This window comes from Rhinolophus hipposideros (assembly GCF_964194185.1).
Source record: "Rhinolophus hipposideros genome assembly, chromosome: 10".
NCBI lineage: Eukaryota > Metazoa > Chordata > Mammalia > Chiroptera > Rhinolophidae > Rhinolophus > Rhinolophus hipposideros.
In genome coordinates, this window is record NC_138056.1 from 29,828,492 (window position 1) to 29,847,572 (window position 19,081).

The 19,081-nt window shown below is 35.1% G+C and overlaps 1 protein-coding gene across 2 annotated transcripts in view; it reads right to left on the reverse strand.

Annotated features, from left to right (window-relative positions):
• LUZP2 (leucine zipper protein 2) overlaps positions 1–19,081 on the reverse strand; it is a 416,204-nt gene that overhangs the window by 11,109 nt on the left and 386,014 nt on the right. For both annotated transcript variants that reach the window (XM_081062579.1, XM_081062578.1), the window contains one exon: positions 8,691–8,783. In XM_081062579.1, coding sequence (XP_080918705.1) covers positions 8,691–8,783 — 93 coding nt within the window. The remainder of the gene's footprint in view (positions 1–8,690; positions 8,784–19,081) is intronic.

Consider the following 19,081-nt stretch of genomic DNA (forward strand, 5'->3'; position numbering starts at 1 on the left):
CGATCAAAATTTCTGTATTTTGTCAATAGAGATTTGGATCAGAATATAAACATTGATATTTAGTCACTATAATTTTACAACCCTGGTGTCAACATTTTGACTCCTGTTAGCAGAGAATCTAAACATTGCTAAAGGATTTGTTGCTATTTCCTCCTTCGCACTCACCCCCTGAAAAGGTATGTGGTTCTTTCAGTCTCATCCTTTTCTGTTTAGGATTTAACAAGGCAAGAAAAAGAGTCTCATTAACCAACTACTTATCCTTCAGTGACCTTAGCCTTGGAGGATGTCCTTATCCATCCTGTATTTGTTTTTGTCCTCCTCAAAACAGAATCAGATCAGTCTATCTAATTTAACTTACAGAGTCAGAGCCTTCAGAAGATTTTCATTATGATACATGCAAATATCCTATTTAGAAATTATGAAAATATAGTGGCATATTTAGAATGACCTTTTCAAAAGGGCACTGTTAAGATTTTGGCTCAACGACTCCATAATATTGCTGCCTCAGCATCCATTTTGCATTGCTAAGGGGCCTGCAGGGGCCTGGAACGGACACCAGTCCCTCCCCGGAGTCCATGCCCTAAATAACAGCCTGCAGAGTCACAAGAAAGAGTAAGTTCCTGAATGACTTTCTCAGTGCTCCTGGGGATAAAGTCTCTCCTGCCTCTGGACCCCTTAGATAAGATCCCTGTGGAGCTTACCAAAGCCCAGGTTTTGCTCTTTTTGGTTTGAATTGAACCATCTGGCCTAGGCCAGAGACTCAAAGTGTCCTACTCAATGCCCCAGACCAGAGAGTGATTGTCATGCAGGGTGGCATGGGGGGTCTCTGCTCCCACTCCCCACATAAGAATGCAGGATATGGTTAGGCCAAAAAGGAGCACCCATGGAGCCATAGATAGGAGAGTCATACCACTATAGTCTCGCTGGCAGCTGGGTTGGAGACACAGGAAGCAGGAGCCACATGATTCGCAACCTGCCATCCACTCTCTCTCTGCCAACCAACCTCACTTGCTAGCTGCAATCTGCCGTGCTAACTACAATCTGTGCTTGCTAGCTCAGCCACCATCTTTTTGCTAGCCCCCATTTGCTGCTAGCGTAGCCACAGCAGTTATATAGCCATAGCTGATGGCCATTTACTACCTGAGCCAGCACTTTCCATTTGAGGGCGAGAGCCTGGAAACTGCACTCCTGGCTCTGTCCCCACAGTGATAAAAAACATGTGCCCATGTCCTGCTGCTGCTCTCGGAGTGCACCTCCCTGACCTCCCCATATGGCCCAGCACATGCGCTGTACCTCCTCCGAACCTGTACGAGTCATTCACTATTTCACTTTCCCTTACCTTCTGATTGTTCTTGAACATTGATTCACTGCTGGACACCCTGGGGTCTACTTAACATAGGCTAATTTAACAGAAATCACTACATGCTCTACATCTGCATTAATGTCATTGGAAATTACACATTATTTTTTCCCTTAGGAATAAACAATCATACTTTAAGAATTAAAGCAGATGGAATCACTTATCAGAAATTCATTTAAAGTCCTCCTTGAGTTTATTATATCTTTGATTCTGCTGAATATTATGACCTTGTTATTGGCATTAAGCACTTGGTTCTACTTCACAAGAGAGATTAGTTATATCTCTTATGACTTTTCTCTAAAACATTAAAAAAATCTCAAAATAATTAATGCAAATGTATAACGGGACAACCTAAAATTCAACCAACCAAAAATATCTCTGACAGGTAAAAACGTTCAGCTTGTTCTGCATATTTGATTAAGATATCGCATAGGCTGAAGGCAAAAAAGAAGCACAGATTTTAGAGTAATATAAAGAAGAAAAATGAAATTAAGTATCAAGTTACTTAGAAATACAGATGCACTTTGGATAAATTTTTGTGTGATGTCATTATTGTGTATGAAATGGATTTGTTATATTAATTACAGAATGATATTTTACTACTGTTTTAATAATGAGGAGGTCAGAAATCATAAAGTAAGAAGTTGAAAGACTGAACACGTACTACTGAATCAAGGTGACAACCCTGAATCCAATTGATGGAGGAATGGTAGTCTGGGAATCGGACAGGGTCTAACCCTGCACCTCCAGGCAAGTCACATGCCCTCTCTGAACTTTAATTTCTTCATTATCCACATGAAATTGTTAAATTTTTGAAAAATGCAGCCCTATCTAACTTTGTAATTTGGGATATTTTAAAGAAATATTGATAAGCATATGTTAAGATGAGCATTTTGCTTGTTTCTGAAGGAAATACCCATATTTTTATAGTCTCTGTCCTGAAATTACTTGTTATCTAATGAAAAAGAGAAACTTATATAAATACTCAGTGAGCAAGATGAAATGTGATACAAGATAAAATACATGTATAAATCAAGCATGATAGGGACTCAGGGGAGAAAACCATTATGTGTCTTGCAGGGAAGATAGGAAGGGGGAATCAAAGAATTATTGACCAGATTAAACTTTGTATTTGCACATCCATGTTTGGCCAATATCCTTATAATAAATATTATTTACTGTAGCATGCTTATGGGATTATTTTTATTTACTAAAATAATAAGTTAAACATTATTCTTAAAGTTTTTGTAAGATTTCTGGTAAGAAAACACAATTAAGTTCACATTTTGCAAGCTTTGAGTTAAGACGTTATAGAAGGGCAAACATGGAAATTTAAATCTAATGTGAAAAGCAGAAAATTGTTTTAAAGACCTTAGGAAATTATCTACCATTTCTAAATTATCTGGAGGGATACCTGCTCCTTAAAAAATATGACAGTAGCTCAATGAAAAATATCTTGTATGAACCTGTGGGGACAGAGCCAGGAGTGCAGTTTCCAGGCTCTCGGCCTCATGTGGAAAGGTGCTGGCTCAGGTAGTAAATGGCCATCAACTGTGATTAGATGGCCATCAGCTGTGGCTAGTTGGCTGTCAGCTGTACCCAGTGAGTCATTGGCCACTAAGATAACTGCTGTGACTACACTAGCAGAAAATGGGGGCTAGCAAGAAGATGGTGGCAGAGCTAGCAAGCAGCTGAGTGAGGGTTGCGGATCGTGTAGCTCCTGTTTCCTGTGTCTCCAGCCCAGCCGCCAGCGAGACTATAGTGGTATAACTCCCCTATCTATGGCTCTGTGGGTGTTCCTATTTGGCCTCACCATGTCCTGTGTTCTTATGTAAGGAGTTGTGCGGGAGACCCTGCTCGCTGCGCCATTATTCATGTGGGGCTGCCTGCAGGGTCTCTGGTACTGCCACATAAGAACTCAGGACGTGGTGAGGCCAAAAAGGAACACCCACAGAGCCATAGATAGGGGAGTCATCTCACTACAGTCTTGTTGGCGGCTGGGTTGGAGACACAGGAAGCAGGAGCCACACTGTCCACAACCCGCCGTCCTAACTGCAATCCGCACTTGCCAGCTCAGCCACCATCTTCTTGCTAGCCCCCGTTTTCTGCTAGCATAGCCACAGCAGTTATATTAGTGGCCAATGGCTCACTGGTTACAGCTGACAGCCAACTAGCCAGAGCTGATGGCCATCCAATCACAGTTGATGGTAATTTACTACCTGAGCTAGCACCTTTCTATGTGAGGCCGAAAGCCTGGAAACTGCTCTCTGGGGCTCTGTCCCCAGAGGAGTGGGACCAGAGACCCCACAGGCCACCTCGCACAACAAAGCCAACCTCTTCAGATGGTCTGATGGAGTGTCACCTATAGTGACACTGGTCAGTGGTCTCTCAGTACATTTATAGAGGATATGACTTGCCTAGGAAATTTTGTTAACCAAGTATCTGCCATCAACTTATCAGGGCCATCAAATGTCACACAATGAACACTGGATACAGTAGCAAACTAGGATATCTTAAATCTCTGACAAAATTGTTTTAACATGAAAAGCATGGCATAGTTTTCTATGCCATTATTGCTTTCCATTTATTCAAAATGAAAAAAAATAAGTAGTATTTGCTGCCTATCACAGTCTGAAACATCGTAAAACACATTTACATTGAGTAGTAAGTCTTAATCCCTAAGTGAAAATTAAAATGAAATGCTCAATGTCTTTAATTCTTGCTAAGCTATTAAACAATATGAGACACATTTGCAAACTGCAGGAAAATGAAATGAAGCAGGTACAATCCTTTGCTCTCTCCATGTGACTCCAATATTATCATTTAAGCAAAGCTGCTTTCAAAGTAATTTAAACATACCCCAAACTGATAGTCCTGTATACTGTTAAGCCTTTGGTGATCGCTCTAAGCCTACTTAAAAAAAAATAAAAAAGAAGGCCAAAGAACCCAGAGATCAATTTGCTAAGTGATCTTAACTGACTTAACATTGGGCAGGAGGTAGAATGGACCCACAAGGATATCTAAGAATACGCATGGTCTCTAATTCTAAGTTCGGGGCCTTGACCATCCAGGATATTGTGACCTTGAACATTAAAATTGCAGAGCAGCTTTTTTAGAATGAACTAACAAGGACATTGATGATATAATCAAATACTGCCTATTTAATATCTATTATACATAATAATCATGATAAACGTGCAAGAAATCAACATCAAAGTTTCTCAAAATAATTAACAGGAAATATCGACAGAAGAAAATCTAAGTGGGTGTATTAAAACAATACACATTCCCGGGCTGTGCCCCAGATCTACTGATTAATCATCTGTGTGACTGAAGCCTTACTATAAGCAGTTTCACAGGTTGACCTGGTGATTCCTACGTATGCAAAAGTTTGAAAATCATTGATCGACATTATACAGATAAGGGATCTGAATAATAAAATCCCTTCCAATGTGATATGTTAGGAAACAGCAAAGTTAGTATTCAAATCTAACTTTTATGTAATTCCAGAGTTTCTCTGCTATGTTAGTTAGTCTCAGGTATGACCTTTGGTATTTATTTACTGAGGGATTGCATGTGATCCCATCAGCTCCCAGTCAGGTTACTGATGGTCATGAAATCCTGAAATGGAAAGAGATGCTTAGCATGATAGGTTTTTTTTTTTTTTTTTTCCCATTCATCTAATGCTTCATTTCCAAACTACACACCAGAATAGTTGTTTTTCATTATTCGACCATATAATATACTATGTCCTCTAGTAGTTAATTCTATTTTTAGATACTTCACATTAGGAGTTCACTTTCATATTTGCCTGACATATTCTCTTTACACCTGTTGTCACTAGCGGCATATGCTTCTGCCCTGAGAATAACAACACTTCTCCCTACTTCAAATTATATGTTTAAGATTGCTCTTGTCATCTTTTAAGTTTGCTCCTTTGAAAAATTAAAATACTTAATTCAAAAATATTTAATGAGGTTTTAAGTAACAGGAATAGTTTTGCATAAAGGAATACAAAGTGATAATTACTGAGAGCTTGTTATGTGCCAATGATATTCTAGGCATTAAGCTAGGCTGTGTCACTGAATCTCATAACAAGCTATAAAAGGTAAAATAACTGTATCTCTCTTTCTAAGAAGAGGGAAATGAGCCTCAAAGGGGTTAAAAATTCATGTTTACATATCGAGTAACTGGTTGAAACATAAATGAAACTAATCAACATCACATTTCTGACTTTGCTCTCCAGCCTTTCACCTCAAGCTTTAGTAGACACACTCCATTTGTCATAGTTGACCTTAGAAGTGTTATTTCTAGAATGAAACATTCTGATAAGTAAAAATTATATAAGGGATTTATCTCCCTTATTCTGGAGGCAGCATCATAATTACTTGAAATCAACATTGTAACTTTACATAGTAGTTTTGCAAATCTCATCAGTTTAACTCAGAGCTCATAGTCACTTAAAAATCTTTAATCTGATACAAGATAAATATACAAAAATTAACTGCATTTCTATAGCTAGAAATAAGCAACCTGGAAACAAAATTAAGAAAACAACCCCACTTACAATAATGTTTAATAGAATAATATACTTAGGAATAAAGAAAACAAAAGAAGTCTAAGTCTTGTACACTGAAAATCTATAAAACATTATTGAAGAATATTATAAAATAAATAAATAAATGGAGAGACAACTCATGTTTATGGAGTGGTTACATAATAAATGAAGGGTTCTGAGATGGATCCCCCTTACCCACTATCAAATGTCACACCACAGGCTTTCATTACTAGCATTGCAGAGCCTTATTTAGACACTGCTTTCTTTAAAATGCAAATATAACAGGAGAAGCAGAAAATCCATTATTGAACAATAAATATACTGAAGGGATTATGACTTATCTAAATAAACGTTTTTCAAATAATGGCTCAATGACCATCTCCCTCAGAATCACAGTGATTGGGAAGAGGATTGTCAGGTTCATGTTAAAAAACTAAGGTTATACTAAGTCTTATTCATGCAGAATTTCTTGAGTAATTTCTCAGAATTTAATTTACATAAACTCCCCAGATGAGTTTTATGATCATTTACATAGGAAATACAGTGTTGGCGAAATGGCCTGAGCATTGCAATTACCTGGAAAATTTTTTAAAAATAAATAAAATAAATACAACTAATGTCTAGACCCCACATACCAAGATGCCCAGTCAATTTTTCTAATGTCTGTCCTGGGCATTTGTACTTTATAAGAACTCTCCAGGTGATACACTAATGTAAGACAGGGCTAAGAACTATAGGTCTAGAATTTGAAAATTGCTGTTCACACTAGTCTGACTAATTTCTACTGCGTACACCTGGTTTATTTCACTCATTTATATGAATTACTCTCTTGGCCTTTATATGCAATTGAGTCTACAGCCTATGAATACTGAATGCTCTGCACTAGAGCATTTAGTCTCCAAAGACTAAAATCTAGACATTCATGTTGCTGCAGGTGGAGGCAGCATTTTCAAGGGACCCAGATTGGTAGCAGCTGCTTATGGGACAAGAACTGTCAGTGACAGGAAGGGCAGAAGCAGAAGGAGAGTGGAACAAACAAACAACAAAAACCAATTTGTGAGTTTGAGCAGGCCTCACTCTTGGTAGGAAAAGTAGACCTGAATGTTGCTTTTGGGAACCTTAGCAAGACTTTTCAAGTTTGTCTCCAATGGGAATATTTTGTTTGTTTGTTTGGTAATCTTAATGAAGTCACGGTTCTTTGTCCTTTCAGATGCTTAGGCTACCTCATTACAAGAACAATGTGCTCAAGGCACACATCCCTCTGTATAGAAGCAGGGATAAGGTAACTGAAATTCTCTAACCCAAGGCCTCAGAGCGGGGCCTTCAAGGAGCAAACAAGGGTATTTACCCATAAGGGTGAAGGCCAGAAGCTTCCAAGATTTATTTATTTTTAATTGAGATATAATTGACATATAACATTGTTTTAGGTGTACAACATAATGTTTTGATATATATATATATATATATATATATATATATATATATATATATATATATATATATATAGAGAGAGAGAGAGAGAGAGAGAGAGAGAGAGAGAGAGAGAAAAGTAATTTCTTGGTACTTTTAAGAAAACATATCAAGAAATAAAAACATTCCTTAATATTAACCCAATGATCTTATCACTTAATTGGACACAAACATTTGAAACTTGACTATGTCCCTAATTCGAACCAAACTCCTTAGCATGGCCCCTCACATGTAAGTCCCGAATTACCTTTTTAGGCACATATCCCACCACTTTCTGCACTATATTTTTGAGGCATGTTTTTCTGTATTCTTCTTTCTCCACATTTGTTTACCTTGTCAGAGACCTATCTGTCTTGCAAACTACAACTAAATATTTCTTCCTACCCAAAATCTTCTCGACTTCTTCCTTTATTAAAGTAAATTGCAGAGTATTTTATTTCTATTCTAGTTAACCTTATCATATTATCATTTGTATGGCTTTGGTATATGTTTAAATATACAAAGATATGAAAGGAAAATTGTTGAGAAATTCGTATTTCTAAATTCACTTTTGGAGCCAACAGAGGAAACAGAGATTGATTTGGTTAACTTATGTTTCTTTTTTGACTTATTTTCCCTACTGTAGCCTGATTTTTTCCAATCATGAGTAGCTTGAATAAATACTTTGCATCTTGTTAACTAGATTGACTAACTTTGAGTGTACTCAACACAACTATCATTTGCTGTTTCTCAAATCCAAATATGCTAGATTTGTAATAGTGCCTAAGTTTCAGAATTAAAATTTCATTTTACTTATTATGATAAATAAACAAACAAACAAACAAAAACCTCACAGGGCACAAGTTCTATATTACCTATTATAATAGGTAATATGAATATTAAGAATATTAATAATCTCCCTTTCTTTAATGTAATGTCTCTATAATGCTAGGTTTATTAGTTTTATGGGGAAAATACTATAGAATCATATCCTTTGGGGCTTTGTTTATTTGTTTTTAATATTTTAACAAGTTTCTGTAACGTGATTCTGGAAATGAGCATGCTGTTGAAAGTGTGGTCACCCCCTTATCTCTGACAACTCAAGTCCACAGTACTCCTGAGAGTCTGTTTATCCTTCTTAATGGAATACCTATTTGATTCACATCTAAGAAGTCTGCTTTTCCAAATTAAAAATTCAGTGTTAAATGGCAGATACTACATATAAATAGAAAATCTTATGGTGACATGAACTAGGATTGTTAAAATGCTTATGTCCTTGTTTTCATGTTGAATACTGTTAAAACCATTTTAAGTTAATCTTACATTTTCCGAATTGCACTCAGGGATTTTCAGATTTTCTTCCTTTGTTGTCACAACTTGAGAGCTCTCATTGCTTCCAGGAGTGCTTTGTTGAGCCTTGAGAAAGAAAGAGAGAACATTAAAGAAGGGGTGGGGGTGGGGGAGAGAGAGGGAAAGAGAGAGAGAAGATTTAGAGATAAATAGATTCAACTGATTCACATGACATTGTAAAATATAATACAATGCAACATCACACTCAAAGAAAAATAACAAAATTAAAATTTGTATATATAGACCTTAAAAAGTGTACCATAAAAATTCTTAACTTTGGAATTAAATAAAATGATTTCTACTCAATTTTATATTAGTGATGTCCAATGGAATTATTTTAAAAAACCCTTGTTCCTCCAAAAGGAGTCCTGTATTTTCTCTTTATTTTAACATCCAGTTATCTGAGAAGTAGTAATACACACCTTATTTTCCCGGTAAGAAAGAATGCTTTGTAACATCTTACTGTAATTTACATGAAGGATTATATTTACTTCAGTGCTTCACTAGCTAATTAAGTGCTGTTTTATATCTCTGGAAACCCTAAATATTCTAAAAGTCATCTTTTTTGGAACACTAAATTAAAAAAAAAAAAGTAGCAAGGCATTTTTCCAGGTCTGACTAAGGGAGAGTATGCCATAACTAACATATGTAAATATCCCTATAGGCGGGTTATCTACTCAAATGTGTGTTTCTTGACCAGAGCTGATTTGAATATGTTATTATGCCCATCAGCCTGTGAGGGTACTATGATGGGATAGACAAAAACTAAACTCAGTGAACGCTAACTTGCTTGAATCTGAAATTTTGATCTCAGTGGATCACTGGGGAGGAAGAAAAGAGGATTCTAACCACTGGGGACCCAGGAAGACAAATACTAGGATATGGTCTGGTCAGAAGACTCAAATCCACTCAGGTTTCTCTGTGCAGCATTCTAAACAGCATTGGCCTGGTTCTCCACAGGCAGTTACATTTTAGTCAACTAAACTGCTTTGTTTTCTATTGTTTCTCTAATATGCTCCTAGTTCTACTATTTTTTTACATTTAATATTCTACTGGTTTTATTAAGTATCTTTGTTTTTTTTATTTTTATAAGATTATTATTTTAAAAATTTTTAAAATAATAATCTTATAAAAATAAAAACCAAAGATGTGATAATAAATAAATAAAGCAAATAAAATGCCTCTCTTTTTATACTGAAGAAGTTTAACTTAGTTGTGTGAGATCCAGAAGGTATCCTGCTCTTGCTCTCTCTTCCTCTCCTGTTCTTTCTTGTTTAAGACCTCTATCTTATGATCTCCCCTAGGAATAAGAAAAAAGTTAAACAGGGAAACAAAATGTCTTCAGGTAAACCAGTTCTCTGTGTTACGTGTCATTGGTGAGTATAAAGATGAGAACGGGGTTGTTTCTGTCTTCATAGAGTTTACATAATCTGATTGTTATTCACATAAACATTTCTAATATAAAGCAGATTAAAGGAGGGGGCACAAGCAAAGTTGTATATATTTTGAAAGGATGGATGTCAAATCCATTTTGGATACTAAGAAAAGGTATGATGGGAAGGATAATCTTTAAAACGGGCCTCTGAATGATTAAGGGAAGGATGAGGAGAGGGTATTCTAGGTGAAGGTAATACGTATGTAGGAGAAAGAGTCAGTTATTGGCCTATTGATTTACAGGGCAGCAGTAGAGTAATTATGAGAAAAATGCGACAAAGTAGGGAGGGAACCCTAAAATAGAGCTACAAATTTATACTTAATTTAGTAGCCAAATGGGAGTCCATTGACTATTTTAAAGCTGACTATGAGACGGCAAAAGAGAGAGAGAGAGAGAGAGAGAGAGAGAGAGAGAGAGAGAGAGAGAGAGAGAGAGAGAGAGAGAGAGAGAAAGAGATGGCTAAAGCCCCTGTCAGTGTGATGTAGTAGCAGTGTTTAGGCCAAAGTAGAACACAAGATAATCAGGGTGGGGAAACAAAGAAAGGAGCAATAAAAAAATGACCAAGTAGATGGGAACGATGGCTGAAATGAAGTATTGATCCTGGCAATTGAAAACAGATGGGGTGGTGATCATATGTTGAGAACAAAGATTAAAACCTACAAAATTGAAAAATTCTACAGAAATACAGAAAGCCAGCGAAACATTAGATTTGTAGCAAGGAGGTGACTTTCATATTGTTAATAGTTTAAAACACGTGGAACTCTTAAATAGACAGACACTCTTGGATAACTTAAAAAATATTAACAAGAATTAAAACAGCCATTTAATCTAGCTAAAACCTACTGGACATCCACCAGTTGTCTTCCCATAATCTACAAATTACAGATAGCTTGAGGAAATAAGTTTAAAAGAACAGAGGAAATTAACAAAAAAAAACAAAACAAACAAACAAAAAACACTAATGGTGAAGAACAGTCACCCTTGGCACTCACAGGAAAAACCACAACTGCAAAAATATAAAGAATGGATTAAATCGCTTTAACAGGCAAGGGGAAATTTTAGTGTATTTTGTTTCTGTTAAACAATGAAATTACTGAGTAAAGAGCTCCAACACACCCTTGTAAATTCATTGTAATGTATAACAGCAGTAGAGGAAATTGAAATATAAAACAAACCCATCATTCCAGCTATAACTATTTTATTTCTCCAGTCTTTGTCTATATCCACAGACATAAATATTTCATATAGTCACAAATTATAGGGCCCATGTCGCTTTTTTTTTTGTTTTTCCACATACTGCAAATATGTTTCATCTATTTAAGGATACATCTAAGAAGATATCTACTCTTTACAGGTCTAAATAATATTTCATAGAATGAGATTGCAAAATGTATATTAGAGTTAAAAATCTGCATGGCTTTGAATTTTAGGTTACATAATATTGTAAAGAACATATTCTTGGTATAGCCTGCATGATAACTCATACCACACTAGTCATTGGTTTAAATGTCTGATTCTCCGGATAGGCTGGGAACTCCTGAAGGAAAGATATCATGCCTTATTCATCATTGCATCCTTTGAAGATAGTACATATTTGAATAAGTTTTGTTAACTTCTTTTTTCTATTCATCATTTATTTAAAATATGTACTTAGGATAAAAAGAATATGCAAATTAAGGATCACAACTGAAACAAGAAAAATGGACGTATTTATGGTTACAGAAATCTTTCTAAAATGTAGCAATATGAGTTACTTTCAGCAATATGAGTCAAATATTAAAAACATAGTTCTTGATCCCAAAGAGCTCCCATTTGTTCCTCATTAACTGTTCATCATTTCTTCTATCATCCTAATGGTTCCTGATTTTATTCTGGAGGGTTACATCTCTTTTATGGTATGGTATAACACAAATATTGTTTTATGTATCAAATTCTCTGACTTATCCAAGATATTGGCACATGACCCAAATTAGGCCATTGGAGCCTCTAGTCTTGGACCTTAATATTGACTAGATTAAGAAGAGGCTACAAGTAGTTAGGTGCATGAATTCCAGTATGTTGCCTTGTCCCAGGTGTTTCTACAATAAGACCCTTATGGTTCATGCTTCCCAGATTCCTGAAGCAGGCTTTGTTTCTGCCCATTCCCAGGCTTTTGCTACTGGCTTCTCCTGGATATAAGAGCTCCTGATGTTCTAACAATAAAACCTCTTTATTATATTTGGTAAGGGTCAGTGTTGGTTGCATGTAATCACAGTAATTTGGATGATACAGGGAGTCAAATAAGTAAACTAAAACAGACAGCATGCCTTAAGAGCAGAGAGAGAATTACTGTAGGAAACTAACCTGGCTGGGAAGCCCCAAAGAGTAATACCAGGCTCACCAATGATAGATAATATATTTTAGGGTTGTTATTCAAGATCTTCATAAGAATATAAATATGTAGCACATATTTATAAATTTTAATGTTTGATTATATTTTCTCATGCAAATATTGTACATTTATGAAAATACTCCCAGATTTGGGAAGTGAGGATGAGGCAAGGAATATGTCCAAAATAAAAGGTTTTATCTATCTATCTATCTATCATCTATCTATCTATCTATCTATCTATCTATCTATCTATCTATCTGCTATCTATGTGTCAATCATCTATTTATCTATCCTCTATAATCTATCAATCTATTTTTGTGGACTTTTGCTACTTTGGACAGAGGATAGAAGCAGCTTCGTTAACTATTAAGTTCACAAAGAGTAGGGGGAAAGAATGACAGTGTAATTTTCCTCCTGCATCAGTTTGCCAGGCTACCCTTGTGCTCATTTATTTAAAAACGAGGGTGCCTGATTTGCCAACATTGATAGCAGTACTGAAGTTATTGCATTTTTTTCTTCAGGAAAAAATTTACATATATTAATTACTTTTAACAACTGAAGAAATTATACATCACTTCACCAGTATGATCAATAAAGCATGAAACGTTAAATTGCTTTAAATACAAACGTGGTATTTAATCAAATAATTGTTTGCATTTAAACATAATACCTATAATCCTTAACACAGGCCTGCTTTTGCTGTCAGTGAGATGGTTCCTTGTGGAAAGAAGACTTATTGAGTCTGATGAATTAACAAAGAATGGAAATTGGCTTTGGGGTAAGATGAAGTATTGTGGAATTGAAGAAATGTGGATTCTAATTCAGGGTTACACATAAGTAAAACAAGGCTTTAGACAATTTATGTAACTTTGCAGGACTGTTGTTTCCTGCTGTCCTGCTAAATTAGGTCAACGACACCTAAACTGTAGTGTTGTTTTGTGTTTTGTTTTCATTTTTATTTTTTTGTGGGTGTCATTTGTTTGTTGATTTGTTTGTTTTAATTATATTTTTAGAGCAGGTTTAGGTTCACAACAAAATTGAGAGGAAGGTACAGAGATTTCACATATAGCCCAGCTTTCACAATGCAGTTTTCCCCACTATCAACATCACTCACCAGAGTGGTAGAAATATTATCAAGGATGAAACTGTATGGATATATCATAATCACCCAAAGTCCATAGTTTACAGTAGGGGTCACCTTTGGTGTTGTACATTCTATGGGTTTGGACAAATGCATAATATGTATCTATCATTATACTCATATTATCACATGGAGTATTTTTGCTGCCATCAAAATTTTCTGTGTTCTGACTATTTATCCTTCCCCTCATTGCCCCTGATAACCACTAATATTTTAATTTTCTCCATAGTTTTTCCTTTTCCAGAATGTCCAATAATTGGAAGCATACACATATAACTATTTCAAATTGACTTCTTTCCCTTAGTAATATGCTCTTAAGGTTCTATCATGTCTTTTTGTGACTTAATAGCTCATTTTTTTTCAGTGTTGATTAATATTCCGTTGTCTGGATGTACCACACCAGATGGCTTTATTGATAAAGTCTTGCAAAGATTTAAAGAAGAATTAATAACAATCCTCCTCAAACACTTCCAAAAAACAATAGAGAAATAGAGAAAGAATAGAGAAATAGAAGAAATAGAGAAATAGAGAAATAGAGAAAGGAACACTTCCAACCTCATTTTACCAGCATTGCCCTGATACTAAAAGCAGACAAAGCTACCACAAGGAAATTACAGGCCAATATCCCTGATGAAAATAGTGCAACAACTCTCAATAAAATATTAGCAAACTGAATCCAACAATACATTAAAAGAATCATATACCATGATCAATTGGGATTTATTCCAGGGATTCTATGTTGCATCAATATGTGCAAATAAGTAAATGTGATATACCACATGAACAATATGAAGGATAAAACTCATATAAGCATGCCTATAGATGCCAAAAAAGCATTTTACAAAATTCAGCATCCATTTAGGATAAGATCTCTCAACAATATTTCTGAACAGCAAAGCAAACAATCAATGGATTAAAAAGGCAACCTACTGAATGGGAAAGAAAAAACAGATTTGCAAATATATATCTGATAAGGGATTAGTATCTAAAATATATAAAGAACTCACACTGCTGGATAGCAGAAAACAAACACACAATTTGATCTAAAAATGGGCAGAAGATCTGAAGAGACATTTTTCCCCAAAAAAAAGACATACAGGTGGCCAGTAGGTATATAAAAGAATGCTTAACATCACTAATCATTAGGGGGAAAAAAGTAAATCAAAACCACAATAAGATGTCACCACATACCTGTTAAAATGTCTACTACCAAAAAAGCAAAAAATAACAAGTGTTGGGGAGGACATGGAGAAAAGGGAATCCTTGTACACTGTTTTGGGGAATATAAACTGGTCCAACCACTATGGAAAACAGTATGGAGGTTCCTCACAAAATTTAAAAACAGAGCTACATATGATCCACCAGTTCTTCTCCTGGATATTTATTTGATGAAAATAAAAACTAATTTGAAAGATACAGGCACCCTATATTCACTGCAGCATCTAAAATAGCCAAGATATGGAAACACGTATACATCAATATATATGTGAGTGGATAAAGAAAATATGCTACATATATACACATGGAATATTATTCATCCATAGAAAAGGATGAAATTTTGTCCATTTATGACAATATGGATGTACCTTGAGGGTATTATGCTAAGTGAAATAAGTAAGACAGAAAAAGACAAATATCAAATGAACACAACACGCACACACACACCAAATATCATATGAACACACACACACACACACACACACACAAACACACACACACAGCTTATAGATACAGAGAACAGACTGATGGTTGCCAAAAGCAGGATTTGGGGAGTGGGCAAAATGGGCCAAGGGGGTCAAAAGGTGAAAACTTCCAGTTATAAAATAATTAGGTCATGGGTATCTAATGTGCAGCAAGGTGACTATAGCTAATACTACTACTGTATTGCATAGCTGGAACAAACTAAGAGAGTAAATCTTAAAAGTTTTTATCATAAGAAAAAAAAGTGTAACTATATATGATGATGGATATTAATTAGACTTACTGTGGTGAGCATTTGCAATGCATTCCAATATTGAATTACTATGTTGTATACCTGAAGCTAATATAATGTTATATGCCAATTATACCCCAATTAAAAAAAAAAATTGAAAAACCAAAAAAGAAGTGGGCGTAAGCAGCAATGCAGTAGGTGTTATACCACCGCGGTAATGTTTGTTTTCTAATCATAAACTTTGATATATATATATGTATATATATATATATATATATATATATATATATATATATATATATATATATATATATATGAGAAGTTTTTTGTCATACTAGAGAAGTTTTTTGTCATTATTTCCTCAAACTGGTTTTCAATTCCTTGCTTTCCCTCTTCTACTTTTGTTACCCCTATGATGCTAATGTTGGTATGCTTACAGTTGTCCCAGAAGCCTCTTAAACTATGGTCATTTTTTTTTGGATTTTTTTTCTTCTTTGCTGTTCTGATGGGGTGTTTTATACTACCTCATTTTGTAAATCACTGATTTGATTCGCTTCTTCATCTAATCTCCTGTTTTATATATGTGTGTGTGTGTGTGTGTGTGTGTGTGTGTGTGTAATGTTCTATTGTGAAAGAGTGATTATATGGCAAAGGAGGTAATGAAGTTAAGAATCCCAAGAAAAGAAAATTATTTGTGTATTAGTGCAGACTGCCATAACAAAATGCCACAGGTTAAGTGGCTTAAACAACAGAAACTTTATTTTCTCACAATTTCTGAGGCTGAAAATCCCCAGATCAAGGTCCAGCAGGAGTTGGGTTTTGGTTCTCTCCCTGACTTGGAGACTGCTCCCCTCTCACTGTGTTCTCACACATCAAAAGGAGAGAATGTTCTCTGGTGTCTTTTCTTATAAGGGTAGTACTCCTTTCAAATCAGGGCTCTAACCTCATGACCTCATTTTAATCTTAATTACTTCCTTCAATGTCCTTTCTCCAAATACAATCACACTGGGGGTTAAGGCTTCAATACATGCATTTTGGGAGGAGACAATTCTGTCCATAGTATCCTAGATTGTATGGGTGAGCCCTAAATGTCATCATTAGTGTCCATATAAACTAGAAGCAGAAGGAGATTTTATACAAACACACAGAAAAGAAGACAATGTGAAGATGGAGACAGAGTCAGGAGTGACCTGGCCACCAGCCCGGGATGTCCACAGAGCTGCCAGAAGCTGAAAGAGGTAAGGAACAAAATTTCCCTTAAATCACTCTCTGGGAGCATGATCCTGACATATTTCAGACTTCTAGCCTCTAGAAATGTGAGATTATAAATTTCTGTTATTTTAAGCCATCACATTTTTCATAATTTGTTATAGTAACCACAAAAAACTAACTATTCCTTCCAGTAATTTAGAAATGTACTAGAGACTCATTTTCTTAGCTCTTGAATATGTTCCATGATTCTACTCAAGGTGAAATAATATTCCCTCAATAGAATAACCGAGGTCTTTTCAGATGACAAATCCCAAAGCCTAAACCTGTCAAATTGTATTGAGAATCTATCTTAAACATAAAGTCTTCTATTAAATGGGCTTTCATAAATGAATAAAATTAGAATCCCTAGTATATTTGTCATATCAAGAATTCCAGAATAAATAACATATCTTAGTCATTTCCATATTCAGTTGTAGAAAGCATAGCACACATATTACATATATGGTTTTTCTCTAATTTAATTTGATATTTTTAACAGCATAAGAAGATAGGAACAGATGATACATAAAGTTATTTTTTTAGTGGTGGAAAGAGTCAAATGAATATTCAGAGAAGGTGAAGGTGAATGATATGAAACACAAAAAGGTTTGATTTTGGGCTCACAAGTAGTATTCTTACAGCTGTAACAAATAAATAAATAAATAAATAAATAAATAAATAAATAAATACATACATACATACATACATACATAAATAAATAATAGCTAGATATAGATATATAAATATAGATCACAATACATTTCTTCAAATTGGTAAGCACTTTAAGTGCAACATTTAATTTAATTGTCTGAAAACAGAATGAGATGAATTTCATTACTAACTAGGATTGAATAACAATGATACGATTTATACTTAGAACAATGAAATTTACACTTAGAACATTTCACACTTGGAACAATGAAAAATATTGGAAAAAATGGGTGAAAAAAGGAAATGGAAAAAAGAGGAAACAATAGTTTTAAGCAAACTGACAACAGATAATGAGGGGCAAGGTCACTTAGAACCCAAATGAGGTGCACAGAGACTGAATCACTTTTAACTACAGACCAAGAGAATGGCAGTGAAGAGCTGAAACAATGGAAACGTATGGGCACCGAAGACCAATATTGGGAAGAGTGAATTCTGCCAAAGCCCACACATACAGTGGACTTTCCAGAGACCAAACAGTGGGCCATATCTCCCTTATAATGAGGGCCACAAAGATGAATAAAGTGATTAAAATTGTTATTTTGTTTAGTTGACTTAATTTAGTTCCCATAGGTCGTCGAAAAAAAAAAATCAAGAATATTTTAAAGGCAAGAACAATGTCTCTTTCATCTCTATAACTCCTCACAATTAGCATCAGTGTTGATGAAAGGCAAATGTTTGATGTTATTTTAAAGAATAGAGACATCACAGAATTCCTCAGGTGATATCTTACCTGAACACTTTGAGGCAGATATTATTAGCTTCATCTTTTGAACACAAAAATGGAAAGTCTGAGAGGTCCACTGAGTCATCAAAATCAAATAGCTTTTGGATGACAGAGCTAATGATTTAACCCAAGCAGTTAGAATCCAATTTCTTTGTTCTTCCAATTTCATCTTAATATCTCCATACCAAGTGTGATACTGATTGACAGGGTTCATCAACATGTACTATAAACCTCCTCTTACCCCCCAAATTATGTAATAACTTCCTCCAAATTTCTGTATTATGTTTTACTGGCAAAAAGAAAGAGGACCTCTACAGAATACTCTGCCTATAAAGTCTAGTTTGCCAACATATACTTTAACTTTATTATGGCTTGCTTTGTGGCCAAGTAATTGCTTTAAGAAAATAAATAAATAAATAAAGATAGATAGACAGATTGATAGATAGATAGATAGATAGATAGATAGATAGATAGATAGACAAGGATTTTTAAATGATGCTCTATTTAAAGAATTCTAATGCCCATATACGAGAATGGACAATTAAGTTCACAAACTCCTCCTAGAAAAAGTGCTACATAGTTTATTGCTGAATATCACTGAGATCACCTTTGAAGTACTCCCCTTAGGAAGCTATGCACCGACCCCAGCACCTAGTAAATCATTCAAAGCAGTTTTGGAACTCTTTTTCTGGAATGAGATGTTGTTGTATTACCCTTGATGTCCTGAATGTCATCAAAATGTCTTCCTTTTCTTATCGCCTTTATCTTCGGGTAAAGAAAGAAGTCATTGGGGGCCAG